Raw genomic sequence first — 15,871 nt, 5'->3', positions numbered from 1 at the left:
TCGATTCACTTCCAAGTCGCCCCCAAGTTGTTGCATTTTCGTTTCATTTGAAAGCGTACATTTGCCTTCGAACGGAAGAGGATGAACGGCGAACAGTGAATTCACTGCGAGGTCTTTATTGAGATTGTTGGCCAGTGAGCTTGGCGCACGGTGAGTCTAGTCTGATGATTTTGGCCACGGCGGACTTGTTGGGTGTGTGTGTCCCGCTGCGTTGTGCAGACCCAAAACAACTAACACCTCTTCATTCCAGGCTCGCTCTCAGTGGGTTTACCTCTGGGAGGATTCCCACAGTATCTGGCCTGTCAGGCTGCGGTCATGTGCTGGTACCGTACTGACCACCCAGTCGAGTAAGCAGATATGGGAGGCTTCGCATCAGTGGCTCCGAGGGGTCAGAGGTTAGCCTCCAAGAAAGTAAGGTCACTGTGGGCAGACCTTCTAGGAGAAGATAGCGTGGCTACATGACGCACAAGACCGGGGCGGGAAGATTGACATGTAACCTTTGCTGACATAAGAAAAGATTTTGTTTTATATATATATATATATATATATATATATATATATATATATATATATATATATATATATATATATATATATATATATATATAATATCAAGATGTGATTAAAACCTCTATTTCAACTTGTGTTTACTATTTTTTTTTTAAATCACGGCTGGGACTTTCATTTCTTGTAAGTAACAATTTATGATGGAACAATAAAATGTGTTGAAAACTAACATTTATTTGTGCTCTCCAGGGGACATGAAACCTTTCTCTGTGCTCTTATTACAGCACATCACTAACGCAGTGTTCTGGAAGGTAGCAGAAAGTAAAACAAAAATAAATGTTTTTCCAAGTCATTCTAAGTGCTTGAAAAGTGTGATCGTGACCAATTTAAATGTATGACTTGGAGCCCACTCAACAATCTGCTTCTAATGCTATCGCATTAATTGCATTCTTATCTTTGTGCATGTAGTACCGTGTCGGAAAGTGACAGATTTAAATAAATACATAGAATTCGGTTGTTACTGTTTATGCGGCGGCCAATTTGTCAATCAAAATCAATTTGAGCTAAAAAACATTGTTTATCGGGATTTGATGTAAAATGGGATTGACTAATTACAAAACTTCAATTTTTTTTTTACAAGGCAGGGCAAGTTTATTTGTAGAGCACATTTCATGCACAAGACAGTTCAAAGTACTTTACATAAAAATCAAAAGCATTACAGGAAGAAAAATAAAACATTAAGAATTACAAAAATCAAAATCACAAAGATTAGTTGGACTAAAATGGTTAAAAATAAGATAAATTAATTTAAAAAAAAATACCGTGCAGATTTCATGCATAGAAACAGAAATGTTTTTAACTTGGGTTTAAAAGCGTCTACATTTGGTGAAAGTTTAATCTCCATTGGCAGTTTGTTCCACTTGTTTGCAGCATAACAGCTAAATGCTGCCTCCCCATGTTTAGTCTGGACTATGGTCTGGACTGGCTGACCTGAGTCTTTGGATCTGAAGTGCCCTGCTGGGTTTATATTCTTTGGACATATAGATGTATTCAGATTTTTTATTTTTGGTTTTAATCAGGTGCCACCACTACTTTTTATTTCAAAGCTAACAAGTGATTTTGAACGCACAACCACAGTTTGAGCTTTTATTTTTGGTGGCCTACAGGTTGTCACTCTGAGGCATGCATGTACTTGGGACCTACTACAAGCTCATTGGCGGAGCTGGGCATTCCGTCTAACCAACGGACCGATTCGTCTATATCCACCTATTTTGTAGGTGAAAAACGACAGACGGGAAAGGCAAAATAAAAGGCGGCCTAAGCATAGGCAGAAGTGCCTATTTGGCAGCGGAAGATTACAGTTAAGGGATCCTAAAAGGGGACGCATCGATCACGACTGATGTGAGGCTTCCATTACACATTGGCTGCGGTGAGTCTTTTTCACAGATACTGGGTCCTAAAAGGGGATCATTTCGACCGGCCGCGATGAGGCGTCCATTTCACATCGGCCGCGTCGGTTTCACATTTCACTCAGCGGGGAAGGGGGGAGGTAGAAGGAGGTTGACGGAAGTGCATTTAATATGATAGACGGACCGGCAGATAGGCGATTACTATTTTGATCCAGCTTGACAAAAAGGCGGCTAGACAGACGGCAGAAGGGTACCTGGGCTGCAGATAAACATACCGGAAAATTTGAATAAAATGCCCACCTTTGCTAATTGGTGTTCATGTTAAAGTTCAAACAAGGCTAAACAGCGAGAAAAGCTGCTCCGTGCAGTTGCAGGAACTAAATTTGTGAGTGAGAAGTAATCTGCCAAGTGGTTTGTTTAAAGGTGTTTCATCAAGTATGAGAGAACACATTGGCTATCATAGCTTGAATGTGAGTTCTCCCTATCTGTCCCGCAATTGGGGACAATCTCACATTAGACATCTGACTTTTGACCCAGCAGCTAAATAGAAACCAGCTTGCCATTTCCCACATTACCGAGGGAGACCTTCACGTCACTGCTGTCTGGCCTTACACCCCTTGTGTGGCAATTTGATTGGTAGCCATGGGAAAAAGTACAACTCCGGTAAGATAGATTGTTTGCCATGTGTGGTTTTTTTTTCCTCAAGAGCACCATACGTTATCTTGGAGCCATAACGTCAAGTGAACACTCGGTCATTAGGAGCCCAGATGTTTTCATGGCCTTAACACATGTGAACACTGATTTTTGTTCGACCTCACACAAAACAGAGTTTAAGAGAGGAGGGTAAAGGTGTTGAAATAGATTCCACAGTGCAAAGCTCGAACAGGTACCGGTAGTTGCCAAGAGATTCATGTCAAACGCACAAAATACGTAACTGCATCTGAGTTTATTATAATTACATTTTTTGGTTATCCGTCATGATAAGAGTGAAGTGAAGCAGTACTGTTTTCGGGAAAATGGGACTTGAATGAGTTATCTTTCTCAAACAAACAACGAAAGCTGATTCACACACCCGCAAATGGCCATCCCAGCTGGCAACACCAAGAAACTGTCAAACTTCTTCAGGCGACAGTTATCTCGGTGTTGTCCACAGATCTCATAATTCTTCCGGTTTTAGAAAAGAAATGCACGTGTAAACTGTTTGTTTAGCATAATGCTGCTTCGCGTTCGGCCGATAGGGTGCAGCATTGGATTAAAAAAAAAAAGAAAAAAAAAAGAGCAACATTCAACCTGTGAGCGTGTGCGCGTGTGCGAGTACATGTTTGGGTATGTCTCATGCTGATTATTAAACTCGTTTCAAGCACTATCTATCCATCTATCTATCTATCTATCTATCTATCTATCTATCTATCTATCTATCTATCTATCTATCTATCTATCTATCTATCTATCTATCTATCTATCTATCTATCTATCTGTCTATCTATCTATCTATCTATCTAATCTATTTCATCTATCTATTCATCATGTGATAAAATGTGTTCTGGTTCGATGAAACTGTGATTAAACTTTTTGGCCATAACTCCAAAAGGTTTGTTTGGCACAAACACAAAACTGCTCACCATCAAAAGAACACCATCAGAGCAGCCAAGTGGTGGTAACATCATATTTGCGGGCAGTTTTTTCTTTTCTAATCCATCTAATCTATCTAATCTATTTTGCATCATCTTGTTATAGCATGATTCCACTCCAAGTCTCCTCGTCAGTCTTCTGTTTAGCAGGTAAACATGAGAGACAAACGTAACATCGAAAACCATAATCCAGCCTGTTGCATTCTGCAATGCAACCACATGAGGGCGTAACAGGATAGGAGAAGAATGGCAATGTTTGACTTGAAGTCTCTGGCCTAATCCTTTTGAGGAGCTGCTATTGACTTTGGGTAAAAATAACCAATTGTCCATCTTACTAAGTAACTTACTAGCTACAATGCATATTGTATGCACATCGATCAACCACAACATTATGCCCACTGGCACGATCATAGTGCAGCCGATCAAGCAAGAGCTGTATCACAAATCAAGCATAGATGCATGGCAATGCTTCTTTTTTGTTGAATTATTCATTGCTACATTATGCCAATTGCTGTAATTGTCGATTGCAGTGGTATATCATAGCGAGGGTGAATCAATTAATACCTCTTTCACAGTGTCAAAAATTCACAAAAATAGAACCTGGTCCTATAGTTACATTGTCACTCTAGTCTACAGGAAACATTCAAGGTGTTCACTGTTTAGTTACATGCAATACTTGACGAATCGATCTTGCTGGTTAATTTTTGACTCTTTTGGATTGATTTTTGACTTGATTTGGTCGCCGAGTTTGCATGTTCTCCACATGCCTGCGTGGGTTTTCTCCGGGCACTCCGGTTTCCTCCCACATTCCAAAAACATGCATGGTAAATTGATTGGACTCTCTAAATTGTCCCTAGGTGTGATTGTGAGTGCGGATGTTTGTCTCTGTGTGCCCTGCGATTGGCTGGCAACCAATTCGGGGTGTCCCCCCGCCTACTGCCCGAAGACAGCTGGGATAGGCTCCAGCACGCCCCGCGACCCTTGTGAGGAGAAGCGGTATCGATAATGGATGGATGGATGGATGATTTGGTCGCCAGATTATTACCTCTTACAAAACCAACAGCCTGGGTCACAGAAGACAAATTTTTACAGTCTGTAGTGCGACCTCAACATCGAAAATGTACTCCTGTCTTTAAAGAGGTGCTTACATAGCATCCTCGATAGAAACGATGACAAAGTTCATTTAAGTTGATTTAACATTGCATGGCTGGTTTTGGTGGTCCTTCTGATCAAGCCTGTAACAACCGACAGATGCAGTTTCACTTTTTGACATGGCAGAACTGGTATTGCATATCACATATACAGTATATGACCCAGTTATAATGCTGTGTGTGGTATCCCCAGTGGGTTATGACACGTCCGTTGAAGACATATTTAAAGTGGAAGTCGACCCAAACATATTTTTTTCCAGAATATGTTCGATGCAGGCTCACTAGTCCAAACATGGCATTCTGATTAATATTGCGTTTGTGAAATGTGAGAAATCCACACGTTTTTAGCTAGCTCAGGGGGCGGCCATTTTGTTACTTCTGTCGACTAAAATTGACATCGTCGCTCAGGGCTCAGATAACGGCCAATCATGGCTCAGCCTCAGAAAACAGGGTCGTTAAACAAAATGGCCGCCCCCTGAGATGGCTGAAAGTGGGTGCATTTTGCTGCTTAAATTATCTTCCACAATATTCCAGAATGCCGTATTTGGACTCATGGGCCTGCATCGCACATCGAAAAAAAAAAATGTTTCGGTTGACTCCCCCTTTAATAATACCAGAACCTTGACATAGAAAGAACTAATTGGACTGAATTGAATTAATTGTTACCTTCAATGCAGGCACTAGGTAATCCAGCACTTGTGCATGTCAGTCGTTATTATTCCGATGGCAGTTGGATCATTGCACAGGAGGAAGAACACAGTGAGGAAAACACAGGCCGTTGCTCCTCTGAGAATGTAAAGAGACATGATTGGTGAAGAGGATCCAACGTGAAGTATGATGATCGTGACAAACAATGAAGGTAAAAAGTGGCACACTCATGAACCATGAGCCGTGAACTCTCAGCACTTAACATTGAGATGAAATGGGATGGAACGCTTCCTTTCATACTGTTCATGCCTATTCAGGCCACTGCCCTCATAACCGTGGCAGAGCCCCCGTTTCTCGACTTCGGCTGAAACACTGACAGGCTTCTTGTTTTTCCTACAGCGGCATGTGTTACTCACCTGACACCACAGCTAGGGCGCATTCTCCAAATGTACCTTTAGATCATCATCACTCATACAAGACAACTATACTTCATTTTGAAATTGCATTTACTTTTGCAGAATTATAATTGTCAGGTACATGTGTGCGCGGTTATTTTGCATTCCCGCACGCATGCAGTGTATCAAGTGACGCAATTGTGATATTAATGTGTATAGATAACGTGTACAAATATTTCCTCATTTAATTTGAACATCGGCAATGTAAGGTCTCCATTTACAACTTCCGTAAGATTCAGTACAGGTTGACAGGTATGTAATTCTATTCAAATGTATTGCACATAAAAGTTAAATGGGAATTTTACCCAAATAAATATTCAAAAACAAATACTGTAGTTATAAAAGATGAAATGCAAATTGAACTCAAAATTAAATACAACTGAAGTGTACTTGGGTAGTGATTTTTACAGCACAGTGTAAATGGAATTTCCCCTTGAGGGATTAAAATCAGTATAAATATTTAAAGGATGTTTGTTGAATAACAAAACACAATCACCGATAATACATTGTACTGTAATTTTCTTGCTAGCTTTGAATGAGGAATAAAAATGATGACATGTTTTTTAACGTAACGTGAATGCAGGTACAGTATGAACGAATATGTGTTTTCATGTACGCCGATTGGGTTGACAATCGACATAAACTACCTCTCTTGTTTGGAATAAAATCTTGCTTGGAATGGGCTTGATCGGGTCATAATATTCCGATTGGGGTGTGTACATGAAGCATTTTTATTCCGATCAGGCATTTAATCCGAATAAATGTGTCCATGTAAACGTAGCCAGTGACTGTAGTGTATAAAGATGGCAAAATACTACACTGTACTTAAGTAGAAGTATAGATACTTGTGCAGAAAAAGACTGGCAAAAAAAGGAGTACTGATTCACTTCCTTTACTTAAGTGAAAGTAAAAAAGTACAGATGTTGAAACATACTTAAGTACAAAAGTGAAAAATGATTTTTTTGGGGGGGTTAATTATTTACAGTGCCTGTTTTGATAAATTGGCACAATGAAAAAAACCTCTGTTTATTTATAAATTAGGGCTGCACAATATATAAAAAAAATATCAGTATCGCGATAATGGCGTATGCAATATGCATATCACAAAGACATGCGATAATTTTGTTACGGAACTAATTGTATGCTTTTATCTGAATTTGACCACTTGAATCTGCATCGCGGCCTAATAGTTGGACATTATCTCGGCGAATTACAATGAATTCGCTAAGAGCACATTGAGCTTGCTTCTTTTGCCGCATACTTCTTTCATTAGATAATAAAAATGTCATTTCTTTGGGTACATATATCAACAAATATCGCAATAATAGCGATATCACAAAAGTCGGAGTCGGGCATTCCGTCAGACTGACAGACGCCTGTTTTGCTGAAGATTGACGGATGACGGGACATCTTTTGAAATAGACGGACTGATGAATGACGGAAGTGGGTTTCCATCCGTCAGTGCAATTGTCACTCACATCGTCAGTCCGTCACTGGCCGTCGCGCGTTTTTCAGACGATTTTTGGCTGACTGACGTACCAACGGCCTCCCAGGTGACCCCACACTCAGCACGCCCCTGTAATTGACCAGCAAATCATTTAAAGTTATCTAACAAGCCTATTTTAACAAAGTAAGAAGTGGAAATTACAGTGTAGGCTACTCCTGAAGTAAAAAGTCGCCAGAAAAAAATTACATATACTCAACACCTGAAGTACAGTAAGAACACTTGATGTGACAGTGTGACACCCACAGAGTTTGATCCAACAACCTCCACTCTCCGTCATTCTATAAACTACATCTCCATTATGTATGAACAAAAAGCAAAAGCTCTTAGTCGGTTTCATTGTCAGTCGCTAATCCGTTTGGAAGTTGGTGGGCGGAGCGTTGATAGGCAAGGAGGCGGACACGTGCGCCCTTCTGTCCACTCATCCTGCATGTTTAGCGCTTGTGCTACCTGCTTCAAGGCGCTGCCGGGACAATCTCTGACAGCTGTCTAAGGAACACTCTTCTTTTTAAGTTTAAAAAAAAAAAAAAGCCTATGAACTGGTAGGCAGTGGATGGAGAAAGAGTCAAAGTAGAGGATGCGAGAAGAGCGGAGACAATCGTGGAGCGGATTACATGCCACCGCGGATAATCAGAGCGTGTTTGTTGTTCAAGAAGCGGAAACAACAACAACAACAACAAGAGAGGAAACCAACAAATGGGCTTGAAGCGTCGGGATGGCATCATGCAATGGCAGCAGCGTTGCCTGGCTCGGGACGCGCGTCAAAACGCCCCAACTTGGAATGAGCCACCAACATTGTGAACTTTTTTAGGTGTCGGGACTACCTCTGGGCTATGCATCAGCAAGCTTGTGGCTCTCTCGGCGGCACTACGGGATTTAACTTGGATCCGAGTCACCATGTCAAAAGTCATCCAAAGGAAGAACCAGTGGATCTCCAAAGTCAACGAGTGCGTAATTGTGCGGGACGCGTGCGGCGAGCTGAACGTGGAGCTGCGAGGTGGGGCTGAACATGGACAGTTTGCCTACATAGGACACGTCCGAGACGATGCCGTCCTTTACCAGGGCGGTAAACTCAACGAGGGGGAGCTCGTACTGGAGGTCGAGGGGCTGCCTGTGTCCGGATTACCCCTTTATGACATTTTAACCGTTATCACTTGCACAAAAGGTCCCATCATTTTCAAGACTGTGCGTCAAGGTAAGACAGCAGCACCGGTTAAAGCGAATTTCGATCCCTATGAATAAAGTATCCATCTATCCATCTATCTCTCTATCTCTCCATCACTCCATCTCTCCATCGCTCCATCTATCTATCTATCTATCTATCCATCCATATATCCATCTATCCATCTAATCTATTTTAGGTATCTATCTATCATGTGAGAAAATGTGTTCTGGTTCGATGAAACTGTGATTAAGCTTTTTGGCCATAACTCCAAAAGGTTTGTTTGGCACAAACACAAAACTGCTCGTCATCAAAAGAACACCATCAGAGCAGCCAAGTGGTGGTAACATCATATTTGCGGGCTGTTTTTTCTTCAGTTGGAGACAGAACCTTAACATGGTCCTACTCAAACATTTGAACTTTATTTGGGACTAATCCTAGGCCCTTGAAATGTTGGCAGGTGTGTGTTGACTCCCATTTAACTTGTTTTAAAAATGGATTGGTCTATTCTGAACACAGCCACATCCCAGTTAAGAGAGGGTGTGCAGACTTATGCGACCACAGTATCGCAATTGTTTATTTTTACTTCCTCTCTCTGAAGGATTAAACGAAATATTTCAATTGAGTTGTGGAGGTTATAGGTCGCATAATGGTGGAAATAAAAATAAAAAAATAAATAAAAAGATTTATCTTGGTTTCATTATTTCGTTTTGCCAAATTATGGCAGTTGAACATCCATCCATCCATCCAGTTGGGGTGCTGCTCATCATTCCACAGCACCTCGGAAGTGCCCCAAGTTCGACATGGAGTGAGACTGACATCAGCGTGCTTGTTTGTCAAACACACACGAGGCCAAAAGGGCAGCGTAAACAGCATCTTGAGAGCCCGAGCTCAACTCCCAAAACACATGAAATGTGTGAGTCAGCCAAATAGGCAAACTTGTAACAATGGCGTGTTATTTTTGTCTACGCTGGCCAGTGCGGGATGTTGCTGTTCTTTGTTCTGTCAATTAGCGTTGATGGGAAGTGAACGGCGCTGTATTGTTTGCTCGGGCCCGGCCAGGCCAGGCCCCTGTTCTGGGCAGCTGTCCTTATCTGCGTGGCTCGTCGCGTGCCGGATGACCCGTCGCCCACGGTCTGCCGCTTCCGCATTTCTCTGTCTCTTTGTAAGAGACAGCAATGCAGATGCTAACTTCAGCTCTTTGTTTCCTCGGTCTCTTGCCACTTGTGTCTTTTTCTTACAACTCAACCAAACGGGGACATTCCGTGATGCCTCCCTCTGAAATTTGGACATGAGGCATTTTGCGCACGCATCGGCAGCCTGTCGCCCCGGTTCCCACCCAGGCCAGGACCCTCGCCAGCACAACATCTGATAAAGCTCGCCGTCTCTCCGGGGAAATCATTAACAAGGTTACATAAGAGTTTCGGGCTAGTTTCGACTGGACTGTACACTATGCCCATCTGTGAACGCGTGAACTGTGAAGTGAAAAGTCGTGGCCCCCCCCGGGAAGAGCGCTCAGCATCACCTCTGCGTCGCTTTTGCCAAAGAGCTTCTGTTTTTGGAACAGAGATGGTCATACTTTTGATGAGCACGGACGTGCGCCCATTTTTCTTTCTTTTGAAATGACCCCCGAAACTGCAGACCGAAAGCATTTCCCGATCCCTCCTTGTGGTTTTTCCTCATGAGTGTCCAGTCATGAATCAGCGGATTGTTGTGGTCTCTCTCTAATTAGAGGAGTGAAATGCTGTGCAACTCCGGTCTCGTTTGCAGCCTCACAACTCTTCCATTGTGCCTAATTGCGCATTGGAAGCCATTGCGTGCCATGATCCGTGATATCCCAGACCTGATGAGGGGCTTGCGGGGGCTCTGCAGGCCCGTGGGTCATGTTACACGGGCTCCATCATCCTTGCCAACGTGCATGGGACAAAATGTTTGAAAGGAGGGAAGCCCTGCAGGTGTGCTCCCACAGTGGAATGCGGGGAGAAGAGCACCTGAATGGAGTGTGGGAGCATTCCGTGGGATAGGCTGGAAATGTTACCCTCGCCACAGTATCTACTCTGGACTTTACTTATCTCTCTGTAAACAAGACTTGGCATTGGGAAGGGATCAATGGGATGCCAAATGTTTGTTGTCACAAAGGAGTGACAACGTGACTTTTGTTCAACTTTGTTTGAGTTTGCGTTTCAATCCCAGCGTCTACAGAATGCGTGTTGTTTACACACACTCATGCGAGTGTCGAATGGGTTCATGGCTTTCTGGTACATTCAGAAATTGTGGACTTTGACCTACCTGCTCTTTTATCATCGGCTGAAGCCAGTGAAGAGTTCAAAGGTTCATCCTTTACTTTCTTCTTCTTATCAGATGATGTTGCTGTGCTGAAGGTTGTTCTTTGAAATGAATGTTCCAAAGTTGGGGTTGGTGTCATTGGGGTAAAAATTGAGTCGACCAAACGTGTTAAGAATGCCTGCCGACTACAGTAAAATGAAGTGGAAGGGGGAGACAATATAGGCAAGGCTTTATTTAAAGAGCACATTTCTTCATGCACAAGGTAACTCCATGCGCTTCCAACAAGGAAAAGTACAACATTTGAAAGCTTCTACAAAGAAAGTAATCAAAGACTTTAAAAGCCAAGTAGATAAATAAAAAGAAGATTCCCCAAATGACTAAAAGAACATGCAGGATAATACAATACAATACATAACAATTATATTTATACTGCGCATTTCATAACAGCTAGATCTGTAACAAAGCACTTTACAAACAATACGATAAATACAACAAAAACAATAAAAGGCTGTGATACATGTATTAATACATATAGATATAAATACTATATAAGATATAAATAAAAAAAATATACAAACAAATAAAGCCGATAAATTAACACAAATCACAATTGACACCTGGAGAAGAGCCGAAAATTTCAGGTCTGATCAAAAGCCAGAGAAAAGAAACCGGCTTTTAAAAATGGACAGAGAGGGGGCTTGCCTAACAACCAATGGGAGCTCATTCCAGAGGGAAGGACCAGCGACAGAAAAGGCTCGCTCCCCCCCCCCCCGAGGCTCCGCTTGGTCCTCGGCACCTCCAGCGGCGCCTGGTCCGCGGACCTGAGGCTGCGGGAAGGTGCACGCGTAGGAGTGGAGGAGCTCGGAGAGGTACGCCGGGGCCAGGCCAGTTAATGATTTCAAGACAAATAGGAGAATCTTAAATGGAACCCTGAAATGCACTGGGAGCCAGTGAAGGGAGGCCACAATTGCTGTTATGTGCTCCGTCTTCCGAGCTCCACTTAGTAGGCGGGCAGCAGCATTTTGGACCAGCTGGAGACGCTTGAGGGAGGACTGGCTGACTCCAAAATAAAGTGCGTGGCAGTCATCTAGCCGAGATGTAAGAAAGGCGTGCATGGATGACTGTTTGTAAGTGCTGATGGGAAAGGAGGGGCTTTACCTTAGCCGGCTGTCTAAGGTGAAAAAAGCTCGACTTTACAACAGCGCTGATTTGCTGCTCCAATTTAAGATCACTGTCCATTTGGAAACCCAAGTTTAAGACTGTTGGCTTTAGATATGAAGCCAGGGGGCCCAGGTCAACAAGGTGGGATGGAGACGAGCCACTGGGACCGAACACCATAAGTTCTGTTTTCTTTTCGTTGAAATTTAGGAAATTCAGTGACATCCAGTCTTTGATGTCCCCTAGGCAGGACATCAGTGGTTTTAAGGAGAACTTAGATTTAAAAGCAGATCCGCTTGGGGCTGACTTCACTTATGTTGGCAGCTTATTCCATTTGTACACAGTCTAACAGCTAAATGCTGTTTCACCATGTTTGCTATGAACTCTGCGCTCCATTAATTGATTCAAGACTGCAGACCTCATAGCCCTACTGGGTTTATATTCAATCGGCATTTATTTAACCTTTTGAAAATGAAAATGACGTCATAATCGCTGAGGGCTCAGCTAACGACCAATCATGGCTCAGCTGCGGAAAACAGGTCAGCTGTGATTGGTCGTTACCTGAGCCCTGAGCAACTGCGATGTCATTTTCAGTCGACAGAAGTGACAAAATGGCCTCCCCCTGACATGGACAGAAACGTGTTGATTTTGCTGCTTAAAAAAAACTCATATTTGACAAACGCAATATTAATAATTACGTTTATTATTAAGTTTCAACTAGTGGGCCTGCTTAGAAGATATTTTTGAAAAAAGAAATGTTTGGGTTGACTTCCACTTTCATGTTTTCAGCACATAAACCACTCAGACCAAGCACACAGCAACGCGGAAGCTAGCTCGTCAGGAATGGCATCCGTCCATAAAAACCTATGGCAAAACTTCATCCAATTACCAGTCACCCTGAATAGGGAAAACAAAGAAGGCAAAAGTCAGAACTAAAGGTTTTGAACCCCGCCTATAGTAGTTAGTAGCGGCGCCTTCATACGTGTGTTGCTGTCGTCTAGCGTTGCCGCTGAGGCTACATGAGGCTAATTGTCAGTCACAGCAGTGTTCACAACCTTACGACAGAGACATAATTAAGACATGAGTTAATTACATGCTGGCCGGGCTCTTCATCAAATGTGACCAAATGCTTTTGACAGCGCATTGTCGCTCTCATAGATTGTGATGATGCAGTTTGATATTTTACAATCCAGGTTCGAATCCCCGTTGGTTCAATAAATGGAATCTGACATGCACTCAGCTATTGGATAAATAATCAGTTGCGTTCAGCTGCTTTGACAGTCCCCTGAAAGCCTTTGTCCTTAACTGGTAAAACAAACGATCGCTGCCTGCCACCGTGCGCTCAAACAAAGTCAGGCAGACCAGCGAGCGGACGAGGATGCGGCGATGCCGCCCGCAGCCGCGCGTGCTACGTAGCTAACGCGTGCTTGCCGTGTTCGCCGCTGAGATGGCATAAAAGCATAAGGCACGTTTTGTGAATGTGCCAGTCACGACTAATAAAAGCAAATGTCAAATAAAATAAAGGCAATGACAACTTTTTGGAAAGCAGCGGGCACTTTGAGAACAACTTGGCAGCTGTTTAATGTCCTTTCAATCAAGAAAAGCTTTGAGTGCAGTTCTTTGGTCTTTTCTTCCCAAAATGTCTCGTTGTGATGTTTCTGAGGCACGATCACAATACCGAGCCCTTCGGGGCTTCCTAACCAGATGCAGGCATCAGAAACTAATTGCGTCGAGTTGTTGGGAGGGGTCCTCATCTGCTGGCTTGATCTTGAGCAAGGCATCCTCAGAGTTTCGAACGATAACCTGTGTTTGGAGGCTCTCAACGTCTGTGTTGGGCAAACGGCTCGTGCACTTTTATTAGTTGATGACAAGCATTCGCCAATGCACATTATGCTTTACGCTTGGCCACGAGGAAGCCGCGCAGTTCGACGAAATAGTTGGCTCGTGTGCAGCTCAGACACACGGTGAGCATTTGAGAGCATTACAGACACAGACAATCCGTGATGTTCTTCTTCCAGAATGCAAGTGAGTCACTCACTTTTTAAATAGGAACAATTTGTCTAACTTGATTGTGTACAACTGACAGCGTTAGCGTGTACTTAACAGGGTTGTCGATTGCTTGACATTTGACGTAGCCGCTGCTCTTCCTCCTGATAGGAAGCTCTTCCTTTTCCCAATTTTCTTCAATCTTCAAGCAAGACTTGTAGACACTTTGCCTTCTCTTGTAGAATATCTTCTTTGTTTCGTCATTTTCATCCATGTAAAGAAATGTTTTGACTTGACTTCCCCTTGAAAGGCTCAGCTGTTTTCTGAAGCCGAGCCATGATTGGTTGTTACCTGAGCAACTGCGATGTCATTTTCAGTCGACAGCAGGTGACAAAATGGCCGCTCCCTGAGATGGATAAAAACAGGTGGATTCTAATGCTTAAATCGTATTCCACAAACACAATATTAATCAGAATATCAAGTTTTGACTAGCAGGGCTGCATATGACAAATTATTGTAAAGACATTTTTTGGGTTGACGTGTTGCAACGTGTTATACACTATTTCGTTATTGGCAGTAGTCGTCTTTTCTGATTGGCTGGGAGGTATCACAGGGTTCAAACATACTGTAATTATGGGGCTCTATTTTTGAAGATGGCGCATGTGCGCTCCGCGTAAAAACTGGCACGCGTGCATGTCGTGGCGGGGCAAGTCCAGATGCCCGCGTTTGGGAATTTGGCAGACAGCCTTTCTAGGCCCCCGGCGCACTTGACAATTTAGTGGCTTAAAGTAGACTAAACGTTAGACCGGGTCGTGGCAGGTCTAAGTTGCGGCGCGGGTGGTGTAACACGATTTTGGTGGATTTGATTGGGGCGCAGGCAGACTGATTGTGCGCTCCGCTGATGCATTATGCGTTATGTGGTTGTCATTGTATTTCATTCATAAATATGACATCAGCGCGCATCGAAAGCTTGAAATCATTGTAGAAATGGATTCAATGAGCTACTTATTACCAGCATCTTTGGAAGGCGGTTTTCCGAAGGCCCGCTTCACAGCGGCCCACTTCACATCATCCATTTCTTTGAAACGGACTTTGCGCGGACTCCAGCGAGTCGGCGACTTCTGCCAATTTAAAGGGAACGAGGGGAGCCGCTTCCATTGCTCGGGAAAACGGCTCGGCTGTGTTCACTCTCATAGGAGCGCAAATGTCTTTTTTCCATCTGTGCTCGTCGACAAAAATAGCAAAAGAAAGAAAAGTCCGCCCATGCGCACCGCGAGACTGCACTTTGCGCTAGACTTGCTCCGGGCACAAACATAAGGCCCATGATTGTTAAAGATTTGCCTCCACTGTAACTTGTTGATTTCTGAGAAATCGATATCGATTGCCAAATATTATGACGTGTTGTCAAGCATAAAAGAACATCTTCTTCTGTTCCCCTGAGACCTTTGAACGTGCCAGTGATGCACATGACATCATGCCGTAGGCTGTGTCTTAGTAAGACTCAAATGAAAAACGAATGACATGACTGATGTTTTGAGAGTTAATCCGACAAAACTCAAAAGGGATGTGGCCCGATGCACAAAGAAATGGGAAGAACGATGCAGTCGAGTGCCATCGCTTCTCTTTCTGAATCTGCAGTTACCCACGTGCGCGTGTGTGTGTGTATGCACGCGTGCACACCCACGCACACACACCCACACCCACACACCCACGCTTCGACTAAGTCACACCGGCAATCAAGCATCAACAGTGTAAGAGTGTTCTGTGTAGTGGGGATAAATTGACATTTAAGCTGTGCTACTCCTGGTTTCACACATCTGGAAAGGATTACGCGCCATTACACGCATTTTCTTTCACATGAATCACTTCTTTTTCAGGTCCCATTTCTTTGCTGCTGTTATTTATTCAGGCACTAATTACATCTTCTTTCGGATGTAAATAGAATGTAGTGTCGGCCTAACGTTTGCCAGTGGT

At 43.2% G+C, this 15,871-nt stretch overlaps 1 protein-coding gene across 11 annotated transcripts in view; it reads left to right on the top strand.

Moving 5' to 3' along the window:
* The first annotated feature begins 7,743 nt into the window (after positions 1-7,743).
* The window catches only part of LOC147154002 (membrane-associated guanylate kinase, WW and PDZ domain-containing protein 1-like), an 80,582-nt gene continuing 72,454 nt past the window's right edge, over positions 7,744-15,871 (top strand). For all 11 annotated transcript variants that reach the window (XM_086039199.1, XM_086039190.1, XM_086039155.1 and 8 more), the window contains exon 1: positions 7,744-8,500. In XM_086039199.1, coding sequence (XP_085895325.1) covers positions 8,203-8,500 — 298 coding nt within the window. In that variant the 5' untranslated portion in view covers positions 7,744-8,202. The remainder of the gene's footprint in view (positions 8,501-15,871) is intronic.

The sequence above is a fragment of the Filicampus tigris genome, chromosome 1 (assembly GCF_054856515.1).
Source record: "Filicampus tigris isolate MCC_2025a chromosome 1, RoL_Ftig_1.0, whole genome shotgun sequence".
Classification (NCBI taxonomy): Eukaryota; Metazoa; Chordata; class Actinopteri; order Syngnathiformes; family Syngnathidae; genus Filicampus; species Filicampus tigris.
Note: the sequence above shows the minus strand (reverse complement) of the source record. Positions and strands in the feature narration are given on the sequence as shown.